Source organism: Dipodomys spectabilis, unplaced genomic scaffold (genome assembly GCF_019054845.1).
Source record: "Dipodomys spectabilis isolate Male_0828 unplaced genomic scaffold, ASM1905484v1 ptg000324l, whole genome shotgun sequence".
NCBI lineage: Eukaryota > Metazoa > Chordata > Mammalia > Rodentia > Heteromyidae > Dipodomys > Dipodomys spectabilis.
In genome coordinates, this window is record NW_024871001.1 from 2,734,935 (window position 1) to 2,752,784 (window position 17,850).

The 17,850-nt window shown below is 38.5% G+C and overlaps 1 protein-coding gene across 1 annotated transcript in view; it reads left to right on the forward strand.

Moving 5' to 3' along the window:
* Positions 1–17,374, forward strand: part of LOC122128141 (cytochrome b-245 heavy chain) — a 41,567-nt gene extending 24,193 nt beyond the window's left edge. The window contains exons 9-13 of the mRNA XM_042702436.1: positions 7,007–7,260; positions 8,175–8,337; positions 10,111–10,257; positions 13,403–13,527; positions 14,626–17,374. Coding sequence (XP_042558370.1) covers positions 7,007–7,260; positions 8,175–8,337; positions 10,111–10,257; positions 13,403–13,527; positions 14,626–14,752 — 816 coding nt within the window. The 3' untranslated portion in view covers positions 14,753–17,374. The remainder of the gene's footprint in view (positions 1–7,006; positions 7,261–8,174; positions 8,338–10,110; positions 10,258–13,402; positions 13,528–14,625) is intronic.
* Positions 17,375–17,850: the final 476 nt, after the last annotated feature.

Consider the following 17,850-nt stretch of genomic DNA (forward strand, 5'->3'; position numbering starts at 1 on the left):
TCCCCACATCCCCCCCCCTTTCTCTCTCTCTCTCTCTCTGTGTGTGTGAAAGAGAGAGAGAGAGAAGAGAGAGAGAGAGAGAGAGAGAGAGAGAGAGAGAGAGAGAGAGAGAGTATAAAGGAGAAGGGCAAAGATGCATTAAGCCATTTAGTCATGAACCAAGAAGGAAAACAAGAGAGACAAAGTTTTCAGATGCCAAAAGGTCCAACTAATCAAGAGTAAGTGTCACCAAAATGAAAAGACTTTTCTAAGCCATCATTTCTGTCCTTTAGAATCATAGAATAGGGGCTGGGAAGGTGGCTCAGTGGTAGAGCACTTGCCTTGCATGCCTGAGGCCCTGGGTTCGATTCCTCAGCACCACATAAGCAAAAAGAAAAAAGCCAGAAGTGGCGCTGTGGCTCAAGTGGTAGAGCGCTAGCCTTGAGCTGAAGAGCTGAGGGACAGCGCCCAGGCCCAGAGTTCAGGCCCCACGACCGGACCCAAAAAAAAAAAAAAAAAAGAATCATAGAATATCAGAACTGAAATGCCTGAAGTGTCAAGCAAGGTAGTAACTAAGCTGCATCTTCAACTTGGTCTCCTATCTCCAAGTCTCAAGAGGCATTTCTTCTCTCTTCTATGGTTTTATCCATCATAAAACAAATAGGTGGATATCCATCCATACATATATATGAACTCATATATATTCATATATATAAATATAAACTCATATATATGAACTTTGTTAGAATATCAAGAAACACTAGATAAGACCATTTTCTTCAAATGAAATTTAATATAACTCAGTTGAAAAATTATTTACCAAAAATCTTCTATGGGTTACTTTTTCAAAACACAAAAATGGAAGTAGAAAGTAGTCATTTCTAGCTTTTTTTTTTGATATCTATAATGGTCATGGTAAAACTTGTCCTGCTGACATTGGCAGTTATGCAACACAGGAAGTCACAAAAGTTCCCTTTTTATGTATGTTATCTTGTATTATAAGAAAAAAACCCAGGGTCTGGGGGTTTAGCCCAGCGGAAGGGTGCCCGCCTGGCACACGCAAGGCCCTGGGTTTGGTTCTCAGCCCCAGAAAAAAAAAAAGAAAAAAACCCATAGATCAGTAAAATGGGGTGCCACAAAATTCCCCTTAAAAGAGGTGACTAAACTAGACAAATATTTCTCTGAAATACATACACACAATATATATATATATATATATATATATATAATTATGGTAAACATGTTTCCTTGTGATAAAGAGATAACTTTCCTCTCATACAAACATAAGAAACAAGAAACAAGATTTTATCAAAAAAATTTCCAGGGAAAATGCTGTCTACTAGTGCATCCTATTAAGTTAAATCTTCTTTATGCCTGTGGTAATAGAATTGCAATGTGAGAGAAAATTATTTTCATCACACAAAATTGCAACATGATAAACAATTTTCAAAATACTTTCAAAATGATGCTTTCCAACTCCTTATTTCAAAGCATGGGGAAGTTGGTAACAATTTCCTCATATAAAACACTATGTTGAAAGTGAACTGTACAACTTCAGAGTATGGGGAGGGAGGAGTTGGGGAGGTGGGGAGGGAAGGGATGATAGAGAAAAACAAAGAAGGAGGTAACAATGCTCGATAGGAAATGCACTCATTTAACTGTGACCCCTCTGTACAGTATCTTTACAATAAAAAAAGTATACTTAAAATATCCCACATTTATACAGTCACAAATTTTGAAATGTTTGACTTGTGATGCTGGGGGTAAAATCCAGTGTTTTGTTTTTTTTTTTAAATTTAATTTAATTTTATTTGTGAACATACTGTACAGAGGAGTTACAGTTACATGGGCAGGATAATGCGTACATTTCTTACCAAGCATTGCAGCCTCCTCCTTTGTTTACCCTTCACATCCCTTCCCAGCCTCCCCCCTCCCCCCCTAATCCCAATCCTTCTCCTTCCCCCCCTTCCCCCCCCTTTCCCCTCCCGCCCCCCCACACCAACGTTGTAAAGCTCGTTTTGGACATGACAACTTGTACTTCTCATTGTTGCAACAGGTCCACCTGTATCCTTAAACAACTGGTTTTTCCCCATCTCCTCCACAAGTTATACTGACATCAAATATAGTGAAAGCAGGGGTTATACTGTGGGGGAGGGACATACAAAGCAACAAAGAGATAATCTTATAAATGTGTTAGAAACACATGCATGAAAGAAAAAAACATTAAAATACACATCTAAGGGTTCATTTTCCTGACATCACATTATCTGACCTTTTCCGCTTGACTCATACATATACTAGATATTACAAATAAAGGAAACCATGGGACCTACGTTTCTTTGGGCCTGGCTTACTTCACTTAATATAATTTTTTCCAAGTTTTTCCATTTCCTAACAAATGGGGCAATGTCATTCTTTCTGATGGAGGCATAGAATTCCATTGTGTATATATACCACATTTTCTTGATCCATTCATCTACTGAGGGGCATCTGGGTTGGTTCCATATCTTAGCTATGGTAAATAATGCTGCAATAAACATAGTTGTGCTGGTAGCTTTAGTGTGGTCTTGTTTGTAAACATTAGGGTAAATGCCCAAAAGTGGGATTGCTGGGTCATAGGGGAGCTCTATGTGAAGTCTTTTGAGGAACCTCCATACTGCTTTCCAAAGTGGTTGAACAAGTTTACATTCCCACCAACAATGAAGTAAGGTTCCTTTCTGTCCACATCCCCTCCAGCATCTGTTGTTGTTAGAGTTCTTGATTTTTGCCGTTCTAACTGGAGTGAGGTGATATCTCAATGTTGTTTTGATTTGCATTTCTTTTATGGCTAGGGATGTTGAACATTTCTTCATGTGTCTATTGGCCATCCTTCTTTCTTCTTCAGAGAAGTTTCTCTTTAAGTCTTTAGCCCACTTATTTATTGGGCAGTTGTTTCTTTGAGGATTTGTTGTTGGGGGGTTTAATTTTTTGAGTTCCAAGTATATTTTAGATATGAGACCCTTGTCGGTTGTATGGCTAGTAAAGATCTTCTCCCAATCCGTGGGCTTTCTATTGATCTTGCTAGCTATGTCATTTGCCCTGCAGAAGCTCTGCAACTTTATGCAATCCCATTTGTCCAACCTTTCTTTGATTTGTTGTGTTTCCGGGTCTCTATTCAGAAAATTTCGGCCTGAGCCAAGGAGACCTAGGGTTTCTCCTATTCCATCCTGTAATGTTTTCAGAGTGTCTGCTTTGAGTTCAAGGTCTTTGATCCATTTGGAGTTGATTCTGGTGCAGGGTGATATATAAGGATCTAGCTTAAATTTTCTACATGTAGTTAACCAATTTTGCCAGCACCATTTACTGAAGAGGTTGTCTTTCTTCCATTCTATTGTAAAATCCAGTGTTTACACATGTTAAACACATAATTTACCACTATGCTACATCCCCAGACAGCAATTTTATTTCTGGTAGTAGTTTGAACTCAGAGCCTCATCCTCATTCTGTTAATGCTTTACCACTTGATTCATGCCTCCAGTTCTGCCTTTTTCCCCCAGGCTGGCTTTGAACCTCAATCCACTGGAATCTCAGCCTACGATTGCATGCATAAACCACCAGCACCTAGATCCCAGCCACACACACACACACACACACACACACACACACACACACACACACACACACACACACACACACACACACACACACACACACACACACACACACACACACACACACACTGGGCTTCCAGTTACATGAGTCCGGTAATGAGTACATTTCTTTTTCAACAATGTCTCCCCTTCCCTTGCTCTCTCCCAGTTTTTCTTTCCCATTCCCACCCATAAAACCCAAGAAATACAAGCAAGATTTTTTTTTTAATTGTACTGTTTGCAATTGTTTCTTTTTCTTTCTTTCTTTTTTCCCCTTTGGTTTATTCCCCATTGTCATTGTACTTGTGTATATAAATTTATCTGATTTGGGATAGGAAGAGGAATCAATACAACAGCCATACTCTCTGGACACTATGTTGGAAATGAACCTTATAACTTGTGGGGGAGTGGAATGGGGGAGAGGGAGGGAGAGAAAATGAGGGAGAGAGTAACACTGTTTACAAAGAAATGTACTCATTACCTTACTTATGTAACTGTAACTCCTCTGTACATCATCTTTACAATAATTTTTTAATGTGTAGTTCATTTTCCACATCGTGTCTAGTGAGTACCCCTTTGTTCCACTTTTTCTGTGCCCTCATTACCCTACCAAAGACAAAGTAGCAAATAAGAGAAAAGGAGAAGACAACAACAACAGCAACAATAATAACAAAAATCTGGTTTTCTTTTCTCTAGACATTCACATAGTGAGACCAAAGGAGGATACACATAGAAGTGGATCACAGAGGCTCCAGAGCTATGAGCATATGATCATATAAAATAATATTTTACGAAATGAACTCCAACAATTCTTATTGAAAGGATTTCTCATTCTTCCATAATTCTCTACTCATTCAAAAAACATAGTGAAATGCTTCATTACATTATACTTTGTGCAATGATCAAATGAAGATAATTGAAATATTCTTCACCTTGAATATTTATCATTTCAAGGTGCTGAGAACACTGAAACTCATAACTAGCAGTTTTGAAATATGAAATGTATCATTGTTGTCCATAGTCTCCCAATGGTACAACAGACCATCAGAACTTCTTACTCCTATCGAAGTACAAGTCAGTACAAATTAATCAGTCTTCTTCAACTATCCTTCCCTCTCTCCTCAGCATCTTGTAGCCACCATTCTATTCCCAAATTCAGTTAGATTAAATCTTAGATTCCACATATGAGTGAAATCATGCTGAATTTGTCTTTTTGTGCCTGGTATAGTGCACTTAACATAATGTTGTACAGGTTTACCCATCTTTTGTAGAAGACAAAATTTTACCCCTTTTTAAAAACAGCTGAATAGGGGCTGGGAAAGTGGCTCAGTGGTAGAGCGCTTGCCTTGCATGCTAGAGGCCCTGGATTCGATTCCTCAGTACCACATAAGCAAAAAGCCGGAAGTGACGCTGTGGCTCAAGTGGTAGAGCGCTAGCCTTGAGCCGAAGAGCAGAGGGACAGTGCCCAGGCCCAGAGTTCAGGCCCCACGACCGGACCCAAAAATAAATAAATAAATAAAAACAGCTGAATAGTATCCCACTATGTATATGGACCCCGTTTTTGCTTAACCACTTATATATTGATGGCTATTATAAGTAGAGCTACAACAACTTATAGGAGCTCCAGTGTTCCTTTGACAATAGAAAGTATATTTCTATATTGCTGTTTGCTGTGTTCTTTTTTTAGTGTTTGCGGGTGCTGAGGATTGAACTCAGCTTTGTGCTCTCACTTGATTTTGTCACTAAGGGTGACACTACCACTTAAACCACAGTTCCATTTCTGGCTTTTTTGTTGCTTAATTGCAAATAAGAGTCTAGTGGACTTTTCTGCCAGGACTGGTTTTCAAGAGCAATCCTTAGATCGCAGCCTCTTGAGTTGCTAGGATTACAAATGTGAACCTGGTTATTGTGCTCTATTTTATTTATGTATTTGTTTTTTGTCAGTTGTGGGGCTGGAACTCTGAGTCTGGATGCTGTTCCTCAGCTCTTCAGCTCAAGGCTAGCACTCTACCAATTGAGCCACAGCACCACTTCCAGTTTTTTGGTGGTTTATTGGAGATAACAGTCTCACAGTCTTTCCTGCCCAGGCTGGCTTTGAACTGTGATCCTCAGTTCTCAGTCTCTTGAACAGCTAGGATTACAGGCATGAGCCTTCAGCACCCTGGCTCATTTTCTATTTTTAAATACTTACCTGGTCACTACTTAATGGACATTTGGATTGTTTCCTGTTTTGCTATTGTGAGTAAAGCTGGTATAAACACATGTGTAGATGAGAATGAATGGTAACAGTGGTTACTACTTGACTTGAGGAGAGATGGGTGGAATATTTTCAAATAGAAACAATGTATGAAGAATAGGACAAGTTTGAGATGTGATTCAGGACTAGGATGGATAGCAGAGTTAACTTGGTGTAGAGGCTGTTGCCATATAAATAGCCAATGTGATCTCCTTCTTCTTTTGTTTAGCTACCAAGATCTCTCATCTCCTGGAGAGAGAAGATGGATGAACTGAATGGCATTTGTTTTCTATTTTTTGTAACTTTTTTGTGTTCTGAGAGAAAAAAAATTGCAATAGGCTGACAAGTTAGGTTGAATTCCTTTGTAAATGCCATGTAACAGAGAACTGAATGTGAAAGGAGTATAGGGCATATTCTCAGGAACAGATAAAATGTATGAACTGAACTTGTAAAGAAAATAACGCAGGGCATGGCAGCACATGCCTGTAATTCTAGCAATGAGGAAGCTGAGGCAGAAGAATTACAAGATCAAAATTGGTGGGGCTGGGAAGGTGACTCAGTGGTAGAGTGCTTGCCTTGCATGCATGAGGCCCTGGGTTCGATTCCCCAGTACCACGTAAGCGGAAAAAGCCAGAAGTGGTGCTGTGGCTCAAGTGGTAGAGTGCTAGCCTTGAGGCAAAGTGCTGAGGGACAGTGTCCAGGCCCAGAGTTCAGGCCCCACGACTGGACCCCTCAAAAAAAAAAACAAAACAAAAAGACCAAAGTTGGTCTGGGCTACATACTAAGTTGCAGGCTAATCTAGGCCATATAGCAAAATACTGTCTCAAAAGAAAAGAAAGAAAGACACTTACCCAAAATTTGGTTGCTATATCAGCCTGACCTGGTCCTACAAGGAATACTTGAATTTAAGTGGCTCCTTGGAAAGCCCACAACTTGAAGCCAGATGACCAAGATTTGGTCTCTTTTCATCACAAATCACTGGCTATGGCTTATGGCTGAGGGAAAATCCAATGGCAAACACATCTGGAGGACTTTCTTTGTTGGTCCTGAAATGAAAACCTTGGCTGGTCTACTTCGCTCTGCCTTTTATTCTTTCAATGTCATTTGCAAAAGCAAATATTTGGGGAATCTGTCATTTCTAGAGACATGTTTTATTTTACAGGTTGTCACCCACCCTTTCAAAACCATTGAGCTGCAGATGAAGAAAAAGGGATTCAAGATGGAGGTGGGACAGTACATTTTCGTCAAGTGCCCTGATGTGTCCAAGCTGGAGTGGCATCCTTTCACACTGACTTCTGCCCCAGAGGAAGACTTCTTTAGCATCCATATTCGCATTGTTGGGGACTGGACAGAGGGGCTGTTCAATGCTTGTGGCTGTGATAAGAAAGAATTTCAAGATGCCTGGAAACTACCTAAGTGAGTATAAAGAACACATTACAAAGTGCATAACTTTAGGAAAAACTGAACTAAAAAGATACTCTCAGCATAGTAGTAGCTCTTGATTCTCTGACAAAAAAAAAAACAGTGGCTCTAATATATAGATAAATATACATAGCTTTCACTGTATTCCCCATTGCATGCATGTGGTATTTATACATTTTTTTATAAATTGTATATGAAATATATAATTGGATCAAACATTAGTAATGAATAGTCACATTTCTTAAAATATATGAGGGCCAAAGCCAAGTCATATTAACTTCTTCTATCAAACAAAACTGTAGTATGTCAAACATACTCTTAATTTTAATTAGCATCATTTTTGAGGATGAATGTTATATGTTACTTGCTTTGTATCTGCTCATATGTCAACATAATATTAAGCACTTAGCAATGCTGAAGAAAAAAGTTTCTTGAATGGTACATAAACAAACAATTGAAAAGGGATATTAAATCTACAAGGTGTTATGCTGTAGAAAATTCTTATTGAATGTGCTATGTACGAAGAATTTCAAGTGTAGGATTTTCTGGCAAAACACACAGATATGCAGGTGTGTTTGTGTGTGTGTGTGTGTGTGTGTGCGTGTGTGTGTGTGTGTGAGAGAGAGAGAGAGAGAGAGAGAGAGAGAAGCAAAGAAGGATAAAGAAATGAAAACATACCAATGGTGAGTTACCAAATGTTTCCAGTTAGCTAAGCATTCCTCTTATTTCCAATCCCAGTTTGGTATTAGGTTGGCTAATTGAAAGTCCTCTTCTAGAAGAAAATGCCCCATAGATACATTGCCCTGGTCAGAATTGACACATTGCATATCTCCAGTAATAATGGATGTTTCGTCTTACTGTAAATAGCCAGATAGCTCTGAAATCATCTTTTGCACATTTCCATCTAGGATTGCAGTTGATGGGCCCTTTGGGACAGCCAGTGAAGATGTGTTCAGCTATGAGGTGGTGATGCTAGTGGGAGCTGGGATTGGGGTCACACCCTTTGCGTCCATTCTCAAGTCAGTCTGGTATAAATATTGCAATAATGCCACCAATCTGAGACTAAAGAAGGTGAGTTCCTTTATTTTTTAGAGGGACTAGAATGGTCCTTACTTCCTTCCAAGTAAAATCTGAAAGTTCCTTAAGGGCTAAGGTTGGCAGAGACTATGGGGAGTGAAGAAAAGCTTTGGGTGGTTCCAGAGTTCTCTTCAAAGGATTATTTGTTATATGTGCTTTTATATAAACAGGCCTATTAATAAAAGTTATATACTCTATTTATGTTATGTATTTAGTGTTATGAAAATTCAGATGAAAAATATTGGAAAAGAAAGTATTCCTAATTCCAGCCCAAGAGATATTCTTTTATGCTTTTTGCATGGTGATGTTTTCAGTTTGGGTTTTTTGTGTTTTTAGTTTTAGGTATGGAAGCCAGAACCTTGTATGTGCTAGGCAAACAAACATTTTGCTATTCAGCTACATCCTCAGTCCCTGGATATGTTCTAATTTTCCCTCTTAAGCTTCCACATTTTTAGAAATCTCTGAGTAGCAAATATGTACAACTTTATATCCCTTTTTGCATTTTAATTTTTTTAATTTGTTGCATTGTTGTGGAAGGAACCCAGAGAACATATGCAACACAAGTGCTCTATCACTGGGCTACATTCCCAGCCTTGATCCTTTTTTTTTAAAAAAAGATAGAAAACATTTTCAGTGTCATCATAGGCATAATAATGATCATCTGAAATGATTCCTTCATATTCTATTGCTACAATAGAATAATTTTTCTTTATATATTGCCATTTATTCAATTTTCAGGTCTTCAATATATTTTTGTAAGGAAAGGGCAGAAACAACATCTTATGGAAGTCTCCTTAAGATTAATTCTCAGGAGACTATTACATGGAATTACCTTATTAAGGATATCTTCCATAAACCTTCAGTCATTCTAGTAATTGTTAAACTAAATTCTAATATGGACATTAAAACTTGAATTTTAAAGTTTTTTCTCATGATTTTTCTTTAGTTAGCAACGTTGAAGATGAGACATGAAGGATTTTTTTACATTTTACATTGTTTTATTTGCATTAATAAGTACAATTTAAATAAATATGAATAGCTGATTAAATGTAAAGTTTTAAAAGGTAATTATGACAAAGTTTTTAAAAGTGTTTATTTTTATTAAGTAGTTGTACAAAGGGGTCTCAATTCCAGGAGTCAGATTATGAGTATACTGCATCTTGATCAATGTTACCCCTTCCATCATTCTCCCCTACATTTCCCCCATCTCATCCCTACCCTTAAGTTACATGATTCAGTTTTTCCATAGTGTACATTGAATATAATGACCACATTTGCTTACCTTTCCGCCCTCATGTACTCCCCCTCATTGCTTTCCCTCTCCCAGATTTAATGTTTTAAATTCTCTCCTTTAGCTTCTTTTCTGTGTGGGAGAAATATGGATAAAAGTATTTTTTCCCTGAGAACTCATCAATGTCTAGGATTAGCAGGCAGCAAAGAAATCCTTCAGTAGTCACTGTTAGTCTGGATTCCTTTGGCCAATCTGGGATGTGGCGTAAAACAGCTAGGGATTCCAAGGGAGAAAGAGAAGGCCAAGAAAGAAAGCTGGTGGGCCAGTAGATTTTTTAAGATATATATAATAATATACTACGTATATATACATATATATATATTATTTGAAATGTCAAGAGCTTTCTTAAAACCCGTGTTTCTGGGCATTCTGAGCATTGGAAGGGTGAAGTGTGTAAGAGAGGAAATCAATTTTCTAGTGCTGATTATGCTGATCAAGCCTATCCCAATCTGCTTTGTGGTCCATTTCTTTTTCAGATCTATTTCTACTGGTTGTGTCGGGACACACATGCTTTTGAATGGTTTGCAGATCTGCTCCAACTTTTGGAAACCCAGATGCAAGAAAGGAACAATGCTGACTTTCTCAGCTACAACATTTATCTGACAGGCTGGGATGAATCTCAGGTGAGGGCCAGGGTTCAGGTCTTAGGTCCTTCCCAAGGGCTTAGAGATTGCTGACTTTCCATTGGATGTTGATATGTCCTATATACTGACTTTATTTCAAGAACAGTTAATAGAGTCTCGTGATCCAGATCATTCATTCTAACTCAGTATCACTACATAATGTTTGGGCTCTTGGGACTAGATTCAAAGCCAAGGGGCCTATGAGGAGGGAATAAAGGCATTAGAGGAATTGTCCCACCCGGGCTTCTCAAACAAGATGGACAAGAGCATTATGGGTAACAGGGAAAATATTATCTATCCTCTATCTATTCACATCCACATACATGTGTATATGTGTTCCTTTAAGTATCTATGCACATTTCATGAGCTACTTAATACAGTTGCATTTATTAAGCATGTACAGTCACCTTCCATATCTATGGCTCTTCATATATTTATTCAAATGACCATGGATCAAACATATTTGGAAAAAAACTGCATCCACATTGAGTATGTTTACTGTTTTTCTTGTCATTGTTTCCTAAGTCATATAGCATTACAACTAAGAAAATAGTATGTATATTGCATTAGGTCTTATAAGTGATCTCGACATGAATTAAAGTATACATGAGGCTATACACAGGTTCTGTAGGGAACTAAATCATCTATGGATTTTGATATGTGAGAGGGAAGTATCCTAGAAACTAATTCCTCACAGAGACCACAAGATTTCTGAAAAAATGTGCTCAGTATTGTTTAGTGTTTAATAGATTGTTTAGTTTTATGTTGCCAACAACCTTATGAGGTAACTATTATTATTAGACACATTTCAATAATGATGAAACCAAGGTCTAGAATAAATTAGGTCATTTGCCTAAGAACACCTGGCCAACAAGTAAATGGCAGTGTCCAAATGTTCAGAGTCTACACTGAGTGTTCCCCAGTAGTTGTGATTATTACTACTGAGCAGATCCATATTTACTACTGAGGAGATCCATGTGTGTATGTGTAATAAAGGTACAGTACACACACTGATATATGGGTGTGTAGTATTAATGTGTATGCATGAGTATGTTGTGTATGTGTCTATTAAATAAATGTGTTCTTTCAAAAATGTTAGGAGACCACTACAATAAAATGGGACTGTCCTAAACTGAAGATTTTGCCTCCCTCCCTGGCCTCCACCAGGGACATTTGGCAATATAAATGCATTATAGTTGACAAATTTGAGAAATACTGTGCTTTAAGGCTAAAGGCCTTAACCCCATCAGGAAGAAAGTGCCTCCAAGGCCTAATCACCCCTTAAAGGCCCCACCTATATACTATCATGCTTGCAACATCTGCACTTTTGGGGGAGGATCCATTCAAGTTACAGCAGTAGGCTGTACCTAGATGTTGCTTATTCTCAGCCTGGCTATCTCTCACTTGCAACCTGTCATTGTGGCGATTAATTTCTCATTTGGATTTTGCAATTGTGGTCTATCGGAGAGTCTTTTTTTACCATCCTGGAGCTTGAACTCAGGGCCTGGGCACTATCCCTGAGCTTCTTTTGCTCAAGACTAGCATTCTACTACTTGGGCCACAGTGCCACTTCTGGCTTTTTTTTGCTTATGTGGTACTGAGGAATCGAACCCAGGGCTTCATGCATGCTAGGCAAGAACTCTGCCACATTCCCAGCCTATCATAGAGTCTACAGGTTACAGAGGGCCCTTTTATTTGGGGGGGCGGTCTGGTCGTGGGGCCTGAACTCTGGGCCTGGGCACTGTCCCTCAGATCTTCAGCTCAAGGCTAGTGCTCTACCACTTGAGCCACAACACCATTTCTGACTTTTTACTTTTTGCTTATGTGGTGCTGAGAAATCGAACCTCAGGCATGCAAGGCAAGCGCTCTACCACTGAGCCACCTTCCCAGCCCACAGAGGACCCTTATAACAGGTGTCATAGGTCCAGGACATTTTGACTATGAGAACTGCTGCTCTAAAACTTAATAGCTGCTATGTCTATAATTTGAAAACAAAATATTAAAAACACTGTACAAAATGAAATCCAAGCCAGGCACCAGTGGCTCATGTCTGTAATCCTAGCTACTCTGGAGACTGAGATCTGAGGATCGCGGTTCAAAGCCAGACCGGGCAGGAAAGTCTATGAAACTCTTATCTCCAATAAACCACCATAAAACCAGAAGTGGTGCTGTAGCTCAAGTGGTAGAGCTGAGGGACAGCGCTCAGGCCCAGAGTTCAAGCCCCACAACCAACAACAACAACAAAAAAAGAAATCCAAGAAAAAAGCTATAACTCATAAACTGCCTTATGGTATTATTTCAAAAAAATGCTAGTAAAATGGGAAAATAATGAGAAAATAATAACTTTGCTTTATAAAACTAGTTCCTGTAAGAATTATTAAGCCAGAGTGACCATTTTTCTTAACATCAATTATCCCCATCATCTATCCTTGGTTTAATGAATTTAGAATGTAATTTATTTTTAAAATACATTTAATTAACTGATTTTATGAAAAGTACCAACTGTTCAAAGTGAGAGCTTCTAGAATGGCAGCAGAAAAACAGTATGTATGTACATACACGTACACACACATGCACAGGCACACATATGCACACACTCACACAGCTTTAGGTTTGATTTAATATCTTACTGGTTACTAGTTTGTTGAGTGCATTTTGTTTATTGTTATTGCAATTCTTAGTGATTTTCCCCAAGAATGAAAATTAGTCAGCTGAGGAGAAAAATTCAAGCATAGAAAGAGAAACAAGAGATGTGTCTACACTGTAATGCCTGACTTACATGCCATGGCCTTAAACCTTCCCGTATCCTGCCATTCCATCTTTTTCTCTGTTCTCATTATGATGTTTAAGTCTTTTCCATAGCAGTCACCACACCACATTCTACAAAGTTTTGTTTAAATTTATACTCACGTTCTCTTCTTCTCTTCTAAAATGGAAATGATTTGAGACCCAGTTGGTTTGTCTTTGTTTACCTTCTAGTCTTCAGCATGGTACCTTACACACACACACACACACACACACACACACACACACACACACACACACACACGAGAGTAAAATCTTGGTTTATGAAATGGGTGACTGTATCTGCATATGTTTTAACATTATATCTCTTTTTTTCTGAATTCATGTCTTCTTGCTGCAGGCTAATCACTTCGCTGTACATCATGATGAGGAGAAAGATGTGATCACAGGCCTGAAACAGAAGACTTTGTATGGGCGGCCCAACTGGGATAATGAGTTCAAGACAATTGCTGGTCAACACCCTAAGTAAGAAATCCCCACCAGGAAGTTCTTGAGGCTTATTGTTTGCCTAAGCAGCAATTCTCAAACATGACTAGACTTTTACATTCTAGACCTTAAGATACATTTATTACTATGATGAGGTTGAATTCATGTCCAATAAAAAATACCAGATATTTATGACTTCAAGAAGCAATCTTTAAATCACAGGAAAACCATCTGGAGAGTTATTTAAAAATCAAAGTTTCCCAGCTCCCTCTCTCAGTCTTTCTCGGTCATTTGCCTCAAGTAGTGCCATAGTTGGGCTCTTTCCTTTTGTAACTTAAATTGTATTCCTACTTTTAAACATTCATCTGTGTTTAAAATACAGATTTTTGTTCTAGAGTGGGACACAGAGATCTGCATTTTTTTTTTGGCCAGTCCTTGGGCTTGAATTCAGGGCCTGGGCACTGTTCCTGAGTTTCTTTTGCTCAAGGCTAGCTTTCTAACATTTGAGCTATAACACCACTTCTGGCCTTTTCTGTTTATGTGGTCCTGAGGAATCCACGAACCCAGAGCTTCATGCATAGGAGGCAAGCACTCTACCACTAAGCCACATTTGCAGCCCCATGGGGGGGGGGGGATTTGCATTCTTAAAAAGCTAATGCCAAGGCTACTAATATGGGAGCATACATTGAAAAGGAAGGTTTGCAACTATAAGATTGAGAGGAATGGAAGGAAGCAAACCTAGCTGCTATCAGAGTTAGGGTTCCTAGGAAAGATCATATCCCTGATCTCAAGAGAGCAGGAAGGTTTTGGGGTATAGAGCCCTAAAGGAAAGTAGTCCACAGACTACAAAATTAACCACCATTTTCTTTGTGGTAGAAGTTTCTAAACATTTTGTTTGCATTTCATTTTCCAAGGAAGTTAAGTGCCTTTTGAATTATCTAGATGTCTCCACAGTCAGAACGGAAGCCCTGCTTCTACAGAGTAATCTGAACTCTTTGGCCATTTGTGGAAAAAACAAAGGAACAGAGGGAACTTGGCCCTGGAGCCTCTAAGCAATAAGTCCACCCCCTCCCACCTACTTTGTTAACTAGCACATCCCAAAGTCTGAAACTATTTTTTTTTCTTTCTTTCTCAAAGTACCAGAATAGGAGTTTTCCTCTGTGGACCTGAAGCATTGGCTGACACACTCAGTAAACAGAGCATCTCCAACTCTGAGTCTGGCTCTCGAGGAGTACATTTCATTTTCAACAAGGAAAACTTCTAACTTGTCTCTTCCACAAGGAAATAAATACAAGTTGTGCTGCCAAATTACTAAATAATGCTGGTTGTTAACACAAGTTCCTGCCCCTAAGGGAGAAAAAAAGGCAGGAAAGGAAACATAAATGTTGCATTGAAAGGGATGCCAAAGATTGTCCGCTAGTGATCAGTTACATGTATATGCTTTTTAGTTTTTAGAGCACTTGTACAAACATTATTTCATTTTAACTCTCTCCTATGCCAGAAGACCATATGGCGAGGAATCCTGGACTCATTTTTAGGATAATAAAAGGGGGTGTTCCAAACGTTCTGTGGCTTCCTTAAGATTATGAAGCCAAGACTAGATTTAGGTCACTTGACTCCAGGTTTGGTAATCTGTCCACAACACCAGGCTACCTTAAATTTCAGTTTTTAGAATCCTAACACCCCAAAAGAGGAGTTTATCATTTTCCATTTGATGTCATCTTTGTTCTTGTTATTGGCTTTTTGAAGATTTTTTTTTTCAGACAGGAGATAATACGTGCTGAAGGTGACCTTAATATCTACTAGTGACAATATTCACATATCACCATATTCTAGCTTACCCATATAGTGGGCCTAACTGAGTTAGAGAAAATATCTACCAAAGAATACTAGACTTATTGGAGTTACTGTAGTACTCAGCATTTACCATGGTGCTTGGTAGAGTGGCTACTGAAGGAGTTTGTTGAATGAATGAATTAATGAATGAATGAAGAATAACATGTAGAACTATACAATTCTAGAATAGAGTTAATTTAAAGCCTTAGTGAGAATTTCCTAAAGTAATAATGTCTGCTATGCATGGAGACCAAAGGCTGGTGATTTCATCAAACGTACAGAAAATGTTTAGAATATTAATCAATATGAAAGCCAGGAAGGTTCCTCACATTTTTACATGAGGGATGAAGAAATGAAGGATGAAAGCAGAGGAAGGACCTCCTCCCTTAACACTGGCTCTTCTAATCCTATTCTCTGAGCTATGAAAGAAGAGCACACTGTGTGCTGCTAGAAATGGTATCCTGCCAGCCCTTGAAAGTTTTGGATTTAAGAATCTTAACAAATATGTATCTGATGATCTACATCAGGCTGAGAGTCCATCTCTAGTTTAACTTAGATATCAACACAAGTGGTTTGTGTATGTATGGCTGATGGTTTGATTTTTATCATCATTGCCCTCATCCTCATCATTTCTCCTGAAACATATATCCTAGATGAACCTTCCCAGATAAGCATGTACATATTAAACTCACACCCAAAATAATGTTCTGGATATCTAGGAATTCAACAGAACATGACTAAATCACTACCACTTTATTTGCCCTATCCATTGGGGCCACAGGTACTTAGAAATATTCAGCCTTGGTAAGATCAGAAGACTTGTAAGGGGAAAGGGAAGAAAAGTGAGGGAAAGGAGAAGAATGAGAGAAAGCAAAGTAGAGAAGAGAAAGCAAGGGGGGAGGGGAGAGCAGTTCTCAAATTGGTCACTTCCAATCCCAGATTTCTCAATTTGTATGTACTGCTTCTAATCAAAGAAGGCAGGGAAATTTCATTTTATTTTGATCACAAATCGTGAAGGTGGCTTGGCATTTTCATGGTACTAGGATGAATTAAGAACGCAGTTGGCCCTTATGGTTTTTTGGTCTCCTACTATCCTTAAGCCAGGGATAGCTGGTTCTGACAAATAAGGCCTTATTATTTGGGTGCACATAGAAGTGCATCTCAGAAATGTGCAGGAAGGTTAATGCTTGGAGAAAGAGGTTTGGCCTCTTTATATTGCATGCCAGGTATTCATTCATTCATTCATTCAACATATATTGTGTTATAACTATGACCAGGTGCTGTGTATTTACTTTCAATCCTTTTTACCAAACTATGACCTTGAAACAGATTCAAGTTCAAAGAAATTTGAGCAGAGCTAGGCATGGTGGTTCCTTGCTATAAACCTAGCTCAGATCATGGTAGGCCCTGAGCAAAAGTTTAAGACCCTGTCTGAGGAACAACTAAAGCAAAAAGGTCAGGATAAGTAGCTTAAATAGTAGAACATTTGCCTTGAAAGATAAAAGCTCTGTGTTCAAACCCTAGTACCCTCAAAAAAAGAAAGTAAGTGGATAATAAACAAATAATGAGATTCAGCCCTTTCTAACTTAGGCACATGAGTAAAACCTGCTCCATCTGTTTTTCTGAGAATGTTTCTCCAGAGTTCTCTATGTTTGACACAAATTAGTTATCAAAATAGAGAGCTCTTCCCTGTGTTACTTTGGTTATAAGATTAAAAATGGCATTTTGAGAACTTCTTTCTTTAGTGTTCCCCCAAACCCCAAACCTCAAACCCCAGCCACCAGCTATCAGCTGGCACCTGTGAGCATGGCTATTTTAGCATTTAGTATTTTGCATTTGGTAACAGGTATTGAGAGAATGATTAAAGCAGTGTTTTTCATCTCAAGGCTACAAATATTTTTCTTAATTCTTCTGCTTTTGAAATACTGTGTGTATAAAATGTCAATACTTGTAGGCACTATGTATGAATCAATTTGGAAGGAAAGGTGATCTGAGTGATAATTCTTAGGAAATGCTATTAAAATTGTGCTTAACTACTAAAATCAGTAAATTCTTCTGTGTCTGTGTTATTGACCTTGGTATATAAGGGTGAAATCAGCCAAGAAATACTTTTCTCTGCCATGGTAGTGCTGAGATTCTTTGTGTCCTTGTAGTAACATGTCATGCCAAACACTGGATAACTATGGGTAAGGAAGGAAAAATGGGGGACTAAGATCTATGTCAATATCTTAATGTTCCTCAGAGTACTGATACAAGGGAGTGTCGCTCCACATACAGAAAACAATTTGAAGACATAGACTTCCCAGTATAATATCTTTTTTTCAATTCTACTAATCTTTCATCTTTTAACTGCATAGTTGAATGTTATCGAGTCAGATTGTGGACATATGTTCATAGTTCTGTGTGAGCCATTGTTCTAAATGAGTCAACCAGTTATAATCCTAACTATTTAGGAAATGCATGAAGCTGTGGCTATATGTTCCTGCAGTAGTCTGCAAATGTTTTCTTGGACAGAACTGGTATTAC